General features: G+C 39.2%; 1 protein-coding gene across 5 annotated transcripts in view; it reads right to left on the minus strand.

The window, feature by feature from the left end:
* The window catches only part of WDR49 (WD repeat domain 49), a 147259-nt gene that overhangs the window by 51384 nt on the left and 77423 nt on the right, over window positions 1-18452 (minus strand). For all 5 annotated transcript variants that reach the window (XR_011559239.1, XR_011559240.1, XR_011559238.1 and 2 more), the window contains exons 9-10: window positions 15288-15452; window positions 11033-11148 (exon numbers count right to left, since the gene is read on the minus strand). Coding sequence is in view for 1 of the 5 variants with exons in the window: in XM_070753568.1 (XP_070609669.1) it covers window positions 11033-11148; window positions 15288-15452 (281 nt within the window). In the remaining 4 variants the exon portion in view is untranslated. The remainder of the gene's footprint in view (window positions 1-11032; window positions 11149-15287; window positions 15453-18452) is intronic.

Genomic DNA, 18452 nt, shown 5'->3' on the forward strand with positions numbered 1-18452 from the left:
ATAAACACATAACACTTATCCCTGGCTAAAGCAGGTTTTTATACAGTATGCTGCACAGAAACATTTTATTCTGCTTAAATGTATTTACATTGATTTTCTATTTCCTTTGCCAATAACATTTGTTCAGTAGAAAAGCTAAAAAGCTGCTGAGTGCAGATGAGCCAAATTCAGACTTTAGAGAAGGAGACTCAGATTCAGTTATAACAATTACTATCTTCTTAAGACTTCTTTTTAGCACCAGTATAATGCAACTGATTTTCAGGCTGCAAGTTTCTAAGCCCATTAAAAGCAGATGTACAATTTATTATTGCTTTTCATGGTGAGTAGCCCCTTTATAGTGCAAGGATGTCAGTTTAATTATCAACATGAGGACTGATGTTTAAAGACCCGAGAGATTTCTAGAAGGACATTTTTGCAAATTACCAGACAGAAAGGCATTGGGTCACTAACAGAGCAAATTTATTCCTGGAACGCATTGAGTTCTTGAAAGTTGCTAATAGTGTAGAACAGGTGGCACGCAGAGCCATATCTGCTGGTACATGAGCCATTGCCCTAGCTCAGCTCCAAGGTGCATGTGTGTGCCGGCTAGCTTATTTTTGGCATGCACAGAGGCACTGGGTGGGCATTTTTTGTTTCAAAAGTGCCTCCAGGGAGATGGGGAGGGTGTTTTTACCCTCTCCTGGCTCCCGGGAAGTCTTTGGAGCCTGGGGAGGGCGAAATACGAGCGTACTGGGCCCACCAGAAGTTGGGAAACAGGCCATTTCTGGCCTCCAGAAGGGTGGTGGAAGCTGTTTTGCCCTCCCCAGCCATTGAATTATGGGTGTGCGCATCACTGGTATAGAATATCTTTCTCAAATTTAACACTCTAAAGATACAATGGACTGGATTTCCATAAATTCCCAAGCCAGTATTTTTCAGTTTGATAACTTTGAGATTCTGGGAGATTCTGGGAGATTCTGGGAGATAAGTTTGAGATTCTGGTACTGCAACTCCCAGAATTCCCCAGCCAGAAAGTCCAACCTTCTTAAAATTTGCAGGGTTGAGAAACTTACTTTTTCCTACCAGTACGGGATCCCGACACGTGTGTCCGCACCCCCACATGAGATTTCACTTCTGCGCATGTACCCGAAGTGATATCTTGCATGAGGATGCTCGCGCAGGTGATATTTTGGCAATCTTTGTCCTTTATGCCAAAATCTCACCCGCATTGGCATCCTCGCGTGAGATTTCGCTTCGGACACATGCTCAGAAGCGAAAATTCGCATGGGGGCACAAACACACGTGTTGGGGGTGTGTGCAGCTGGGCCGGCCCCCGGAACCCATTGAAAAGTCCTAATGGATCACCAATCCCATTCGTATCGTGTAGGGCCCATTACTGAGTGAAAGACATATAACTTCGGACCTCTGGCAATTTTAGTCTCATATATAGCGAGGATATCAGATTTAGAAAGATTGTTGTAGACAATACTACATATATTATGATTGTGCAAAACCTTAACAATTATTTGTCACTAAGAAGGGAGGGGAGTGTTTTTAACAGGAAAGTGAACACAAGAACAAGGGGACACAATCTGAAGTTAGTTGGGGGAAAGATCACAAGCAACATGAGAAAATATTATTTTACTGAAAGAGTAGTAGATCCTTGGAACAAACGTCCAGCAGACATGGTTGGTAAATCCACAGTAAATGAATTTAAACATGTCTGGGATAAACATAAATCCATTCTAAGATAAAATACAAAAAAATAGTATAAGGGCAGACTAGATGGATCATGAGGTCTTTTTCTGCTGTCAGTCTTCTATGTTTCTTTGTTTCTAAGCAAATTTTGTGACCCAAGCCTTCTGAATATGTGCAGCCCATTCATGTGTCTATGTTCTGGATAAATGGGCATATTATTGTGCGACCAAGTTAATTATGTATCAAACAGGAAGGTCTTGTATTATTGTTAAAAGAAGTCTCCCCATTTTTGTTATCCATTGCATTCCTATTTTGCAGTCATTACTGTTTCAATCAGTTTTATGTCAGTACCTGTAGTGGAGAATATTTATAGCTCAGGGTTGAACCGTGAAGTCCTTGGTGGACTTTGAGCTTGGTTGTTTTGTTGCAGTGGTTTCCTTACCTACCTGTTCTAGAATTTGTTCTCTGTTAATATACAAGTATCAGTGTTTGTAGACATGGTCTTGATTGCTCTTTGATAACTGTTGTTTACTGAGTTGGTAGTTTTTCTACTTCTCTGGTATTTGTTGCTGCCTAGCTTTTTGATTGTCTGTTTTGAATGAAATGTATATGTTGTTTATCTTATTTATCTTTACCTTCTAGCAGAAATGTCAAACTCCTGGCCCAGATGTGCCATGCACTGGCCATGTCCATACCCAGTTAGCGAAGGGGAAAAACATTCCAATATATCATGTGAGGCTGCCGTGATGACATAAGTTTGACTCCCCTGCTTTATAGCATTCAAAAGAGACAATCAGAAAGCTAAAAGAACACAATATATAACCTTCTAGCACTGATGATGTCACCAGGTTGGGTAATGAAATATGTGCAAGAAAACAACCAAGAACAATAAGAACTCACATTTTATATCAGTGTTTCTCAACTTTGGCAACTTTTAGCTGTGTGGATTCTAACTGGCTGGGGGATTTGGGAGTTGAGTCCCAAATCCTAATCTTGCTAAAGTTGGAAATACTGATTTGGAGTAAGGAAAGTATTTATTTTAACACTTGTCGGGATATGTTTTTGCAACAATATTATCTTTAGTTTTGACTTTCCTACTTGGAATAATTTCACAAATGTACTGCTGTTTTACACATAACTCTTTACATCACCAAGAGAGATGGACTAATAAGACAAAAATGGGATTCTACAGCTGGTTAAATAATATCACTAGCTAAATTGAGATTATCATTAAAAATGCATTGAAGGCAGATTTAATTTACCAGATTTCCAAACATATAATTGGCTTCTTATTTTAACATTTATGTTGTTTTGAGACAACAGTTTTTATGAATATTTCCTCCCTTAGGTGTACCTGGACAATAAATATACTGTATAACATTCTAGAAATCTTGAAAATTTTATAATTCAGTCATATTAAAGAGAGGATCTATTTTCCAATCTTGAATATATTGTTATTCATAGCTAAGTGGCTACACTTGATCCCAAATGATATGAAAATATGGTTAGAATAGAATAACCCTAACTGGAAAATTAGGGTGAAGATGCTTTACTGGAATGGTTTGGCCAAACAAGGGATCAATACTTTGAATCAGTTGATTTCTAAAGGCTGTTTCAGTATATGATTTGCCTACAATATATATTTGGCAACATTCACAACTGAAACAGTACCAACTTAACGTTACAGCCTACAAGTGTAAAATAAATTTATGGTTGAAGAATAAAATTACTCTATGAATAAATATTTGTGCTTTGGGGTCCTTCAAAAAATGTTTGAAGAGTGTTGATGAGATGCACAGATCTTGTCAAAGCAAATTTCAAACATTATGGAGCAGCATTCTGCATTATATCTCACATGTATTAGGAAATGGATTGAGCATGATGGCTCACATGGTTTGGACACTGGACTGACACCCATCAGGCTTGAATTTGAGAGCCAGTTGCTTCTGAGATGGGTGAGCTCCAGTCTTATGCTCCACCTCCTCTCAACCCAGCAGTTGAAAAGCAGGCAACCATGAGTAAATAAATAGGTACCATTTAACGGAGACTTGAAAAGAACCCCCCTGGGCAAAGGTGATGTCATTCCTCAATACTTTCAACCCAATACCTTCAGTTCTTGGCATGTCTATAAGAGTAGTAGTAGTAGTAGGAAGTTTCCCTAACAACTAAACTATCTTTTCAGTGGCATAAGAGCTTTCTGTAGAAAGGAGGAATATCTTTGTTTATATGTCTGCAGATTTAAATTATTGTTTTCTGTTGTAAATCGTGAGAACTGTCTGAGAAGGCATAACTACATTCCCACAAGCTGAATGATGGCACAGTTAGTTAATTCAGTTTTGATTTCAGTGTATATGTTTTTGAGCATGTGAAATAAACAGCTCTTAACTCAAAGGAGATTTATACCCTAAAATCAATTTATTTCATCCAAATCTCCAGATGTGCAGCCTAATTTTGCAATGATTATTATAGAGGAAGTACTTGTGTGTGTTATTGGAACTTTCAAGTATATTGAGAGAAGTGTTTCTAATTAAAGCCTAACATAATTTTTTTTCTTTAGCATCTGCAAAGCTCATGGGTGTAAAAGCTAAGGATTTATTAAAACAAGCAGTATTCCGACAGAAGGAGAAAGAGAGAAAGAAAGTAAACCTAACCAATTGCCATGTATAGTATTACTGCATGCGCCCTATAATAATTTCTGCCAAGAAATATATATATGGAAAACTCTTATTTTAATTTCATCTGTTTTTCTTCTTCACAGAAAAAACAATGAAGACTATATATAGGAGAACCTATTATAGTTATCACTGCAAACCTGCAGTAGAATAGAGAGTACAGAATGATATTGTCATCAGAGAGGGGTGGCATACAAATCTAATAAATTATTATTGTTGTTGTTGTTGTTGTTGTTGTTGTTGTTATAGGATATAGCATATGATTTGGATATATTCAGTACGGGTAGCCCTTGACTTAATGAGCCACTGTAGCGCAGTGGTTAGAGTGCAGTACGTGCAGACTATTTCTGATGCCTTCAGGCTGCCTGCAATTTGGGAGTTCAAATCTCGCCAGGGTCAAGGTTGACTCAGATTGCCATGCTTCCAAGGTGAGGAGCCTGATTGTTGGGGGCATTATGCTAACTCAGTAAACCACTTAGAGAGGGCTGTCAAGTGGTATGTAAGTCTAAGTGCTATTGCTATTGACTTATGACTGCAATTGGGATCAGAATTTCCATCGCAAGGCAGTTGTTAAGCGAATTGCATCCAATTTTATGACTTTTTTTTTACTATACTTGTTGAGTGAATCACTGGAGTTTTTAAGTGAATCAGGCTTAACCCATTGACTTTATCCAAAGATGGTTGGGAAGGTCACAGACGGTGGTCACATGACCCCAGAGTGCCGCAACTGTTGTAAATGCTTGTTCTTTGCCAAGTATCCAGAATTTTGATCACATGACTATATGGGTAATATGGTTTAACATTGTAAATGTGAAGACTTGGGATCCTAGAGATCACAAGGTATCAGCCCTACTAACTAGATGAGACTATGAAATCAACTTGGTTGTAAGTCATTTTTGCCAGGGTCTTTGCAACTTCAAACAACCACTAAACAAATGGTTGTAAGTCAAGGGTATCTTCTTTTGGGGTCCCCTATGCTCTGAGTCATCACGTTTTAATTCTCATCAAATAAATAATATTAGCAAGTGGGATGCAGGAACTGGGTCTTCTCTGTCATGGCATCTGCTGTCTGAAACAACATTATCTCTGAAATTTATAGGTCCACCACCCTGTTTAAATTAGCATTTAAAACATTTATTTATTATTTATTTATTTATTGGATTTGTATGCCGCCCCTCTCCATGGACTCGGGGAGGCTAACAGTGATAAAAACAGCATGTAACAATCCAATACTAAAACTACTAAAAAACCCTTATTTATAAAACCAAACATACATACAAACATACCATGCATAAATTGTATAGGCCTAGGGGGAAATAATATCTCAGTTCCCTCATGCCTGACGGCAGAGGTGGGCTTTAAGGAGCTTACCAAAGGCGAGGAGGGTGGGGGCAATTCTAATCTCTGGGGGGAGTTGGTTCCAGAGGGCCGGGGCCAGAGAAGGCTCTTCCCCTGGGTCCCGCCAAATGACATTGTTTAATCGACGGGACATGGAGAAGACCAACTCTCTGGGACCTAACTGGTCGCTGGGATTCATGCGGCAGAAGGCGGTCCCGGAGATAATCTGGCCATGAAGGGCTTTATAGGTCATAACCAACACTTTGAATTGTGACCGGAAACTGATCGGCAACCAATGCAGACTTCGGAGTGATGGTGTGACATGGGCGTATTTGGGGAAGCCCATGATTCCTCTCGCAGCTACATTCTGCACGATCTGAAGTTTCCGAACACTTTTCAAAGGTAGCCCCATGTAGAGAGCATTACAGTAGTCGAGCCTCAAGGTGATGAGGGCATGAGTGACTGTGAGCAGTGACTCCCAGTCCAGATAGGTCCGCAACTGGTGCACCAGGCGAACCTGGGCATCATCCTCCAAGACCTGTGCTAGAATGGTTAATGACCCTTTGGTCTAATATTAGATGGTGGGTTTTTTTCCTGCATTTCATACTAATGTTTTTGACAATGCAAATTCTCCTTTTTATTGTCTTATTTTATAAGCTTTTCAAAGCTGTGATACAATGGAAGGCCTAAAAATAGCATAAATAAATAAATAAATAAATAAATCTCTGCTCTTCTCTAGTACCTATAGAGCCATCTAAAATGTTCTTGTTTTGGCCTGCCATCAGCCCATACAGCTAGTAGCAGATCCTGACAGAGAAGAGGCTAGTGTGGTGATGTACCAGTGATCTGTGCAGCTGGCACCCAAATCAGACAGTGAGGACACTGGAGAGGACTTGGTGCCAAAAGACAGGAGTGGTTCCTCAGGAACATGTCTTCTCTAGAAAAGGCTTGGGGTTTACTGGCCACTTCCTATTTAAGGGATTATGATGCAAGCAGCAATTTGCAGGGGACAACCGTTCATTCATAAGCCTTCATGATTTGAATTGAGAAACATCTGCTGGGCTCTTGTTCTTTCTCTTGGCATTCTTCCTGCAAATTGCTTTGAGGCATTTTGCCAACCATTGTGAACTTCCTGATATCTCCAAGACTATTTGCTCAGGCTTGATTTATTATTTCTGACTGGCTGTTCATGAAGGTGAATTAACAGCTGGTGTTCAGCAAAGACTGTTTTACACTGTATTTGTGTTTGCCAGCTACTAAGAAAGCTCATTGGTTTGGTAGTCTTTAATTTAGTAAACAAAGGTTTGGACAGAATTTGTGTATGCTGCTTTCTTTGTGGTTCATAGCTGGGGCAAAACAGTTCTGAACATCTACATCCACATATACGTATACGTATACACATACACATATACATATATATGTTGTGGTTAGCTCTGGCCCAGCTCCTGCCCCAAGGAATGTGGAGGTGGATGTGGGGGAGACACCCACATGCCGCAGGCCTGTTTTGCTCCCAGTAGAATCTGCTGATGAAGTCTCCTTTGACCAAGGAAGCGTGAGTGACAGGGAAGGGGGGAGTTTGGCAGACAGTCCAGGAGGAGATCAGTCATCTGTATCATCTCTGGATTCTGAACAAGAATTAATGACACATCCATGCATGCGTAGAGTGATGCACAGGAGACAACAACTGAAGGATTATTACAAGAGAAAATGAGGCCACCTGTGGTTGGGTGGGGCTGTTGTAATTAGTGCTACAGATAAAAGTGCAGCCTGGTGTTTTAGCCTCATGGCAGATTATCTGATTTATTGTTTCGTCAAGATCGTGGTTTTTACTGTTCAGGATTGTGTGTGTGGATTCTCTGGACTTTAGAATTGGATTCAATTTCCCAGTTATTGGGTGAACAATTGGACTGCATTTAACCTGTGCCTTGTGTGAACCAGAAAATCCCTTTGACATTTAAAAAGGGAGCTTTTTCTGTTTATAAAACCTTTTGGGTTTTCCTTTTATCGTGTGGTGTGTATCTTCCTGGACTAATTACCCTGTAATTACGGGTGGTTGAGACACACCGGCAGAATACATATACATATACATATGCATATGCATATGCATATGCATATACATATGCATATACATATACATATACATATACATATACATATACATATACATATACATATACATATACATATACATATACATATACATATACATATACATATACATATACATATACATATACATATACATATACATATACATATACATATACATATACATGACAAAGATGACAATTCTCTTAAATCAAATCAAACTATTTAATATTTTTATGCTATCATTTCCATCCTGGCCTTTTCTAGAGTAGAAAGAAAATGACCTTGAGAGAAGTACAGTAGGTGGAAATTATTTTGTATTTATTTAAAAGATTTATATGGCCATTCATCTGAAGCAATTCTTGGCTTATAACATTAGTATCAGAGGTAAAAGAGACTGAAACACTTTCAAATCTTTTTTTTTTTTTAATGAACCAGTCTCAATAAAAGTATTTTAATCTTCCTGCAGTGTTGATTTTATGGTCTGGTCTACTTAGAAGAGCTGACACCTAGTGATGTCAAAGAGGTTTATTATTACAACCAGTAACAGGTTGCTACCGGCATGGATGAGGATGGTGCACCAGTAGCGAAAGTTGTGCTGTGCACCCAGCTTTTGTTCTTCTGGGTGGTGCGTATCCCAGCATGCTTTTGATTCTGTGCATGCATAGAAAACAAAATCTCGCAAGGGGACACGTGGGTGTGTGAGATGTTGGCAATTTTGTTCTTCCGTGCATGTGTGGAAGCAAAAATAAATGCCGAAATCCTATGCGTGCACATGTCCCCTCGCAAGATTTTACTTCCTGTGCATGAGCAGAAGCAAAAACACACTGTGATGCATGTGCAAAAGTACAGAAGGAGGTGTTAATGCAGTGCACCAGTAGCATCGAAAACAGGAATCCACCCAGTGAAGGGCTACCACAAATTTTACTACCACACTGTGAGTGTGGCTTATGCATTTTGTTTCAACATCTTTCAGGACAAATTGGGTGTTATGGGGTGGAGCTCCATTTTCGCTACCCCACTGCGTTCCCCCCTGTCCGGGCAGTAGCCCACCCCTGAATCCACCCCTGATTAAAACCAGCGGTGAGCTAAGAGCCGGAACGCTAAATTGTGCTCACCGGGGCGGCACATAAGTTCTTGCGGGACCAGCATGATTTTGCTGCTGTACCTGTGGAGGTAGCAAAATCATGCATGGAGCTGCAGGTAAAACCTCGCCGAAACACGGGCGCAATTTTGCTACCTCTACAGGTGCAACAGCAAAATTGCACTGGTCCCGCAAGAACTTATGAGCCGGGGCAGGGAGTGCAATTTAGCGTTCCAGCTCGTAGTCAACCACTGATTACAACCCTAAGAATTAACTAGAATTTTTGGAAACTGAAATAATAATAATAATAATAATAATAATAATAATAATAACAACAACAACAATAATAATAATAACAACAACAAACAAAACAACAGCAATAATAATAATAATAACAATAACAATAATAATAATAATAATAACAAACAAAACAACAGCAATAATAATAATAATAATAATAATAATAATAATAATAATAATAATAATAATAATATATTAGATTTGTATGCCACCTCTCTCCGAGGACTTCCAGGGTATCACTTCTGCTCTGAGCATCTTGAATTTTTAGCCTTAACAAACAAAGGAGGCTATCCTACATGAATTTTAAATGTTCTTACAATATGCTTCAGCATAGGATTCAAATCATTGCATTTAAATAAAGAATATGTCTCTGCCTGTGTATGTGTGTGTACACAAACACTCTTTTTCATCTCGCCAAAGGGTTTAAGAGATTGAAGGGGGAAAAAAGTAAACTCAATAAATCCTTGCATAATGCATTCCTTTGTTTTGAAAGCCTAGCCTATGTTGAATACACTCCGGAGTTTTGTGTTTGTTTTGTTTTTGCTCTTGCAAAAACCTTGAGAAAAGACTTGCTGAACTTCCTGTTGAAAACTGAAGTGCTTTATTTGATCAAGAAAGATGAGAGCTTCTTCTACTATGCTGTACCAGCGAATGCAACTTTTTCTTGATTTCCATTACCAAGCAGCTCTTGAATTACTGGAACAGACTATTAGCAGATGTTATCAGCCATTAATGGAAACAAAAGTACAGTTTTCTACATTATAGCAATAGCACTTAAACTTATATACCTCTGCGCAGTGCTTTTGGCCCTCTCTAAGTGGTTTACAGCAGCAGTCCCCAAACTATGGCCCGCGGGCCACATGTGGCCCACTGAGGCCATTTATCTGGCCCGCCAGTGAGTGACAAGAGCACAGGGAAAAGAGAGAGAGAAAGAAAGAAAAGGGAAAGAGAGGGAGGGAAGGGAAAGTGGAGAGGAATGAAGGAGGGAAGGAGAAATGGAGGGAACAAGGAAGGAAGGAAGGAAGGAAGGAAGGAAGGAAGGAAGGAAGGAAGGAAGGAAGGAAGGAAGGAAGGAAGGAAGAATTAAATGAATGGAGGGACAGAGGAAGGAAGGACTGTTTTTGGGGGGTAATTTTTTTAAAATTTTCTCTCAACATAGATTCAAACACAGTGTAACATCTAATTTTCCATGAATAAAATGCAGTATTTTGTTAGTAACTAATATCAATCATCAAAAAAGTTGCAAAAGTTTTTTTTTCTAATTTTGTCATCCAGTTACATTCATTTTCTTTTAATTAAATTCCCTCCTCAAAAAAGTGCAACACCAATTATATTTCTAACTTATTAACCATTATGCCAAAGTGCTTCCTTCTTTCTTTATCCATTTTTCATAAGCCAAGAAAACCTTGTATAGCCAATCAGATGTCAACAAAAGAAAATTAAAAACAAAACATAAACATATACAAATTTCAGACCTTCTCCCCCCTCTAAATAGTGCATTCCCATTTTGTTTTTTACTTTAAAACAAGGTATGTGCAGTGTGCATAGGAATTTGTTCATAGTTTTTTTTTATAGTCCGGCCCTCCAACAGTCCGAGGAACAGTGAACTGGCCCCCTGTGTAAAAGGTTTGGGGACCCCTGGTTTACAGAGTCAACATATTGTCCCCAACAATCTGGGTCCTCATTTTACTGACCTTGGAAGGATGGAAGGCTAAATCAACCTTAAGGCTGGTAAGATTCAAACTGCCAATTTGCAGACAGTCCAGAAGCAGCAGAAGTAGCTGCAGTACTGAATTCTAACCACTGCACCAACATGGGTCTTTATAGGCTTTTATTTACAGACACTTTTAAGTAGAATTACTCTTCACACTACCTGTCCCATCCTAGGACCAAGATAGTCCAGCTTAGCACCAAAATCTGAGAAATTTCAACTGTTTGGTCCCTTCCAGCATTGAGCTTATGGTGACAGTATCCATTGAAGTCCCAGACCTGAAAACATGGAAAAATCAAGGAACCTGTTTTATACTAGTTAAAAAAGAATAATACTGAAAAATATCAATAAGTAATAATAGTATGGAGACTTTAATCTTAAATTTAACATTTTTCATATTACAAAATAATTCAGTGCACTTTACAACTTCTTATCAATATTAGCAACAGTTCAATATAAGCAGCTCTATGTTCATTCATTCATTCATTTATTTATTTATTTATTTATTTATTTATTTATTTATTTATTTATTTATTTATTTATTTATTTATTTATTTATTTATTTATTTATTTATTTATTTATTTATTTATTTATTTATTTATTTATTTATTTATTTATTTATTTATTTATTTATTTATTTATTTATTTATTTATTTATTTATTACTTAGATTTGTATGCCGCCCCTCTCCGAAGACTCGGGGCGGCTCACAACATGTAGAAACAAATCATAAGTGAACAGACAAATTTAAGAATATTTAAATATTTAAAAATCCCCATATGCTAACAGACGCACACCCAGACATACCATGCATAAATTAAACATGCCCAGGGGGAGATGTTTCAGTTCCCCCATGCCTGACGGCAAAGGTGGGTTTTAAGGAGTTTACGGAAGGCAGGAAGAGTAGGGGCAGTTCTAATCTTCGGGGGGAGTTGGTTCCAGAGGGCCGGTGCCGCCACAGAGAAGGCTCTTCCCCTGGGGCCCGCCAACCGACATTGTTTAGTTGACGGGACCCGGAGAAGGCCCACTCTGTGGGACCTAATCGGTCGCTGGGATTCATGCGGCAGGAGGCGGTCTCGGAGATATTCTGGTCCAATGCCATGAAGGGCTTTAAAGGTCATAACCAACACTTTGAATTGTGACCGGAAACTGATCGGCAGCCAATGCAGACTGCGGAGTGATGATGAAACATGGGCATACCTAGGTAAGCCCATGACTGCTCTCGCAGCTGCATTTTGCACGATCTGAAGTTTCCGAACACTTTTCAAAGGTAGCCCCATGTAGAGAGCATTACAGTAGTCGAACCTCGAGGGCATGAGTGACTGTGAGCAATGAGTCCCGGTCCAGATAGGGCTGCAACTGGTGCACCAGGCGAACCTGGGCAAACGCCCCCCTCGCCACAGCTGAGAGATGTTGTTCTAATGTGAGCTGTGGATCGAGGAGGACGCCCAAGTTGCGGACCCTCTCTGAGGGGGTCAATAATTCCCCCCCCAGGGTAATGGATGGACAGATGGGATTGTCCTTGGGAGGCAAAACCCACAGCCACTCCGTCTTATCCGTGTTGAGCTTGAGTCTGTTGACACCCATCCAGGCCCCAACAGCTTCCAGGCACCGGCACATCACTTCCACCGCTTCGTTGACTGGTTTGTAATATACATATATGTATATTATTTGTAATATACATATATTACAAATCATATTTAACACTATTTTTTATTTTGAACATTTTAATTTACTTTAATTACTATAGGGTTATCAGCTTCTAGTTTCTACTCTACAGATTCTACAGTTCTACTCTACAGTTCCAATATCTCAGGGGTTGCCACAAAGAAGAGAGAGTCAACTTATTCTCCAAAGCACCTGAGGATAGAACAAGAAGCAATGGGTGGAAACTAAACAAGGAGAGAAGTAATTTAGAATTAAAGAGAAATTTCCTGAGAATTAGAACAATTAATCAGTGGAACAGCTTGCCTCCAGAAGTTGTGAATGCTCCAATACTGGATTTTTTAAAGAAGATGTTGGATAATCATTTGTCTGACGTAGTGTAGGGATTCCTGCCTAATCAGAACTAGAAGACCTTCAAGGTCCCTTCCAATTCTGTTGTTGTGGTGGTTTTTGTAATTAAATACCATTGTACTCAGTTTCATTTTGTATTCTATGATTTATTGTTTTCAATAATGAAACAAATTGGAAAATGGAAAAAAATGAAAAATCAGTATATGAAAACCGTAGATTAAAATCTTTCTTGGTAACTTCAAAAATAATGTTAAATATCTTAAACCTACATAATCCATGTGTTATCAAGGAAAGAACATGACTGATGGGGAACCAATCAATCTCTTTAAACCCTTTTATATTTTGTAAATCTTATAATTGCAACTACTTTACTGTACAATACCAACTTAATGTTATACTAACCAACCAAAGGTTAAGTAAAGCACAGCTAGTTTCCATCTACTGCTCTGTTAATCATTTGAAGATTTTTGGCAAAAATCCCTTCTTCATTTCTGATTATATCAGAAGACAAAACTTGAAACACTCAAGATGTCTATCTGTAGCACCAATCAAAAACTTGTAAAATACTTGCATTTTTTTTCATCTGACTTGAGAGACAAACTCACCTACTCACTGATTTTTGGCTCAAAAAATGAATTAAAATTACTTCTCCCTTTACAAACCCACTATCATGTCCAAAAGTGTTTTAATCCTCTTCTGTGAGGTATATTTATATCTCACAAATTTTTCTCCTCCTTTTATTTCTTTCTTAGAATTTTCTGTTACTGTTCTACTTATTAACCTGGAAATCCTGTTTGCTATGCATCTCTGAATTCACAGTTCCCCTGGGCTTAGGTTCAGCTCCTGCTATGTTTCTTTGCTCTTCCAAACATAGCACAGAAGCGAAATTTTATAGAGAAAATGTGAAGGCAAACCCAGCTTGCAGTTAAGTTGCCAGGCCCCAGTTAGCGGTGTATATTATGGGAGTAGAATCAAGCCATTAATGTCCTGCTTCTTAGAAAATAAGACCTACCCCAAAAATAAGCCCTAGCCTGATTTTTAGCATGCTCCTAATATAAGCCTTATCCAAAAATAAACTCTAGTTATCATCAGTGAAGGGATGCGGCCAGCACAGTGAGGACAGCTTTTCCCCCAAACACCATCACTCTACTAAACAAATAATTCCCTGTCAAACATTTTACTAAGTCTGCACTTCTATTTCTACTAGTTTTTTCTCATCATTCCTATCATCCTTTTCCTCCCAGTTAGGACTGTATGAAAGTAACTTGTTACTTGTATCCTAAGATTTTTATTAATATTGATTGTTACTTCATTGCTTATTTGACCCCTATGACAATCATTAAGTGTTGTACCACATCATTCTTGACAAATGTATCATTTTTTTATGTACGCTGAGAGCATATGCACCAAGACAAATTCCTTGTGTGTCCAATCACTCTTGGCCAATAAAGAATTCTATTCTATTCTATTCTATTCTATGACTTAAAACACAACATGGTGAGCTCAATGAACTTTCATTTCTTCAAGCAATCACAATATAGCCCAATTTAGGATTCCTTGGAACAGAGGCTTGATCTATGCAAAGGACTACATTTACACAAGACATGCTTACTGAACTAATCCATTTGGGAGGTTTGTACTGTATATTTGAATTACAAATTGAGCACTTGAGCAGAGTTTTGACATGCCAAAGAAAGTCTGATCAACTTTAGAACAAATCAGGTTAGTCTGTTGTGCAAATGTATCTGCTTGAGAGGACAAAGTCTCACATGCCCTCCCATATAGCTCGGGGTACCACAGGTGGCACGTGTGCCATAGGTTCACCATCACAGTTATATTAAGTACCCCTTCAAGTTCCACTAGTAGTATTATTATTATTTATTAGATTTGTATGCCGCCCTTCTTCAAAAACATGGGGCGGCTCACAGAATAAATATAGAAACAAAGCGTACAAAACAAATCTAATACATTAAAAAAAACTACAGCTAAAAACCCTGTATATCACTCAATCAGACAATCCAATCACACCATGCATCACATTTATTTGTCAGGGGGGAAAGATCTAATTGCCCCAGGCCGAGCAACATAGGTGAGTCTTAAGACTCTTGCGGAAGCCGAGGAGGGTGGGGCAGTACGAATCTCGGGGGGGGGAGATGATTCCAGAGGGCCAGGGCCCCCACAGAGAAGGCTCTTCCCCTAGGTCCCACCAAACGACATTGTCTGGTTAATGGGACCTGGAGAAGGCCAACTCTGTGGGACCTCACCAGTCACTAGGATTTATGCACTAGTAAGTACTAGTGGAATTTCTTATTGGTGGATGCTCAAACTACACCTCTGATAATATGAAATGGTTCAGCCCATTTCATTATCCTTCTTTTTTTTAAACACACATAATGCAAACCTTGACTGTTCCATCTGTGCCCCCGGTGAAGAGCCGGGTTTCAGTCCCGTCAAGAGCCATAGTACTGATCTCTGCATTGCCATGACAACCAGTAAACTCTTTGATTTTCTGCCCAGTGTCAATCAACCAGAAGATAACTGTAGATCCAGTATCTGAGCTGATTACCTAAGGAAGAGGAGGAGAAAAAAGTCACTCAAATTAAAACCTGCCTGACGTGCTCAGCTTCCAAATACCTGCATTATAATAAACTAATACATATGCAGCCTATTAAGTATCAATTTGAAATGCAAATCAGGGCTGATTTTCTCACCTTTCTTCCAAATCGCAAAATTTGTAGGTTGATTTTGATCCTATGCTAAATACCCTTCTTCGCAGCAAGCTTTATTTAACTGATGAGTAATGATGTAGTTATCATTCAACAGAAAAAAGAGGTGACTTGTTCTTACTGAAGATACTATTTTAATCCAGACAGGGACAATGTGTCTTTAGCAATGAAAATTGCCATCTTTTTCAAACAAAATAAAATAAATCTAAGGTTGCAACAGACCAACAGGGAAAAGCTTTGTGACATACAGGTAATAAATACCAACCTTCCTTATGTCAGCAAACTGCTCCATATATAAAGCATTAAGAGAATGTCTCTGAATGCATTAGCTTGCAACATTAGTATTATGTATTTATTTTTAACAGCATATTGGCATTTATTTCCACTGTACGTTGGAGTAGGGCCATTTAGATAAATCATGACATACGATACCCCTACCTCGAAACCTAGCGACCCCCTTGGTAAAATGTATGTTGTGATTTCAGAATGCAACTCCAATTTTTAATAAGTCACCCAGCCATTCCCATGTATGCCAACAGATTATGTTTAATATTTATGAAAGATTTACATGCAGGGAAAACCTACTAGTTATGCTCATAGTAAAATATAGTTCTCTCTTGCCTATTATAATTTTATGTGCTTTTTCTTCCAAACTGGCCAAGCATTTTCCTGGGAAAGCCAGACCAATTAGATTAGGGCTCTTCATTTGTGTTCTTCAGCATACTCATTCGAAATCTGCATATCATTTATATTCATCATGCTTGCTAGCTATTGCTTTGGCTATCATAGATACATTCTGTGAATATATCCAATCCTCTTTTAAAATAATCCAGTTCACATTGTCAAGAAAATGACATACAGTACCTAGTCAATGTTGGTTAATCTTGAAAAAGCTGAGCAAAGTTAGACCTGGTTAGTATCTGACTAGGAGCATCAGGACTGCCATCCTGCTACAGTAGTGGGTTGCTACAGGTGTGGTAGTGAACTGTGCACCAGTAGCAACCGTCAGATTGCAGAATTTGCACGAGATTTTGGCAATTTTCATCAATATTTTTGCTTCAGTGCATGCCCCCGGTCAGCTGGGGGAGCACAGCTGGGGCGCCACATTGGTGCATACTGGCTACAACCCGCTACTGTTTCTGACCCACCTTCCCAAACATGATAAGCACTCTGAAAGGATTCTTTATTAGGCATGCCCCAGCAAAAATATTCTCTGCATTGGCTACCAATCTGTTTCCAGGCACAATTCAAAGTGTTGGTTATGACCTATAAAGCCCTACATGGCATAGAACAAGACTCTCTCCGAGACCGCCTTCTGCCGCACGAATCCCAGCAACCGGTGAGGTCCCACAGAGTTAGTCTCCTTAGGGTCCTGTCAACCAAACAATGTCGTCTGGCGGGACCTAGAGGAAGAGCGTTCTCTGTGGGGGGCCCAGCCCTCTGGAATCAGCTCCCCCGGAGATTCATACTGCCGCCACCCTCCTCACCTCCCGAAAGAGTTTAAAAACTCATCTTTGCCACCAGGCCTGGGATTTCTTAGATCTTCCCCCCTGACCAATGAATGCTTTAGTTTGATTGTTGAATGAATGATATTGATAGTTTTTTAATTAGAATTTTAAAGATTGTTTTTTAATGTATTAATTGGATTGTTATTATTGTTTCTTGTTTTCCTGTACATGCTGTGAGCCGCCCCAAGGTTCGGAGAGGGGCGGCATACAAATCCAATTAAATCTTAAATCTCTCTGAATGCAGTCCAGCCAGCTGGATGATGAATAGTTGTCAGTCACATCTATTCATCTCTGTCCCCTGCTTTTTATCCCCTGAGCTAGATGCCTTGCTAGCAGTGGTGGCCCTTCCTTCCCAAGGATCAACCCATGGATTTCCACTGCTCTCCTCTTCTCTGCTTTCTGTGCAGCTGCGCATCAGGTACTGGACCCAGCTGTTCCCTTTTGCCCCCCAAGAGCTGGAGGGTATTTTTAATGCTTTCTTTTTTTCCCCACTAAGAAGGGATTAAAAGGACCCAAACCCCTTTTATTATATAAAGAAGCATGATGATGATGATGATACTAATAATACTAATACTACTACTAATAATAATAAATAAAAAATTTAATTAAAAAGTTTTTTTAAAAAAAGGTGGTTCCACCGGGATTTGAACCCCGATCAGCAGATTCAAAGTCAAGAGAGCTAACAATTACGCTATAGAGTTAGCTATGCTTCCAGCTTCTCTCCAAAGCAAGTAAAGGGGGGTCCTTTCAGCAAAAGGATCTGGGAAATCCCACAATTTCGACGTCATGGAGTGTTCAAGGTTTGGGTTCGGTGACGTCACCCGAATTTTTTGTAAAGTCCGCCCGAATCTGCTGAACCCGAATTTCATTGGGTTCGCCCATCACTAATGACAAGTATACTTTTGGCTAACCATAGCCTTGAAAATCTTTATTTTCTTACTGAACCATTTCAGATGGCTGACAGGGAGACTTCCAGTATGGTTTTTTTGTGAGAGTTTCCTAATAAAGACAGAGGATTAAATCACAGTTCTCCAAGAAGTTGAAGCATAGCCCAGTTCCTCTTAAATGGCTTAGCTTGGACAAAAAGGAATCTGTATTGCAGACAAGCATGAACCTCCTTGTAAAAGGCGATTGCTCAGTGTGAGTGAGAAAATGCAGATGACTGTTACATCCCTGGTGATTTCCTTGTATTGCTTCTTTTTCTCACCTTTAAAAAAAAATGAATAGATTCTTGGTATGGACGGGTGTCTTAAAGCTGCAGTAGCTGCAATTCCTACCCTGAGACTCAGCAAATTGCTCTGTATTTATGGCGTGAAGGGATTCATACCCTGA

Source organism: Erythrolamprus reginae, chromosome 5, assembly GCF_031021105.1.
Source record: "Erythrolamprus reginae isolate rEryReg1 chromosome 5, rEryReg1.hap1, whole genome shotgun sequence".
In the NCBI taxonomy this organism is placed as follows: domain Eukaryota; kingdom Metazoa; phylum Chordata; class Lepidosauria; order Squamata; family Dipsadidae; genus Erythrolamprus; species Erythrolamprus reginae.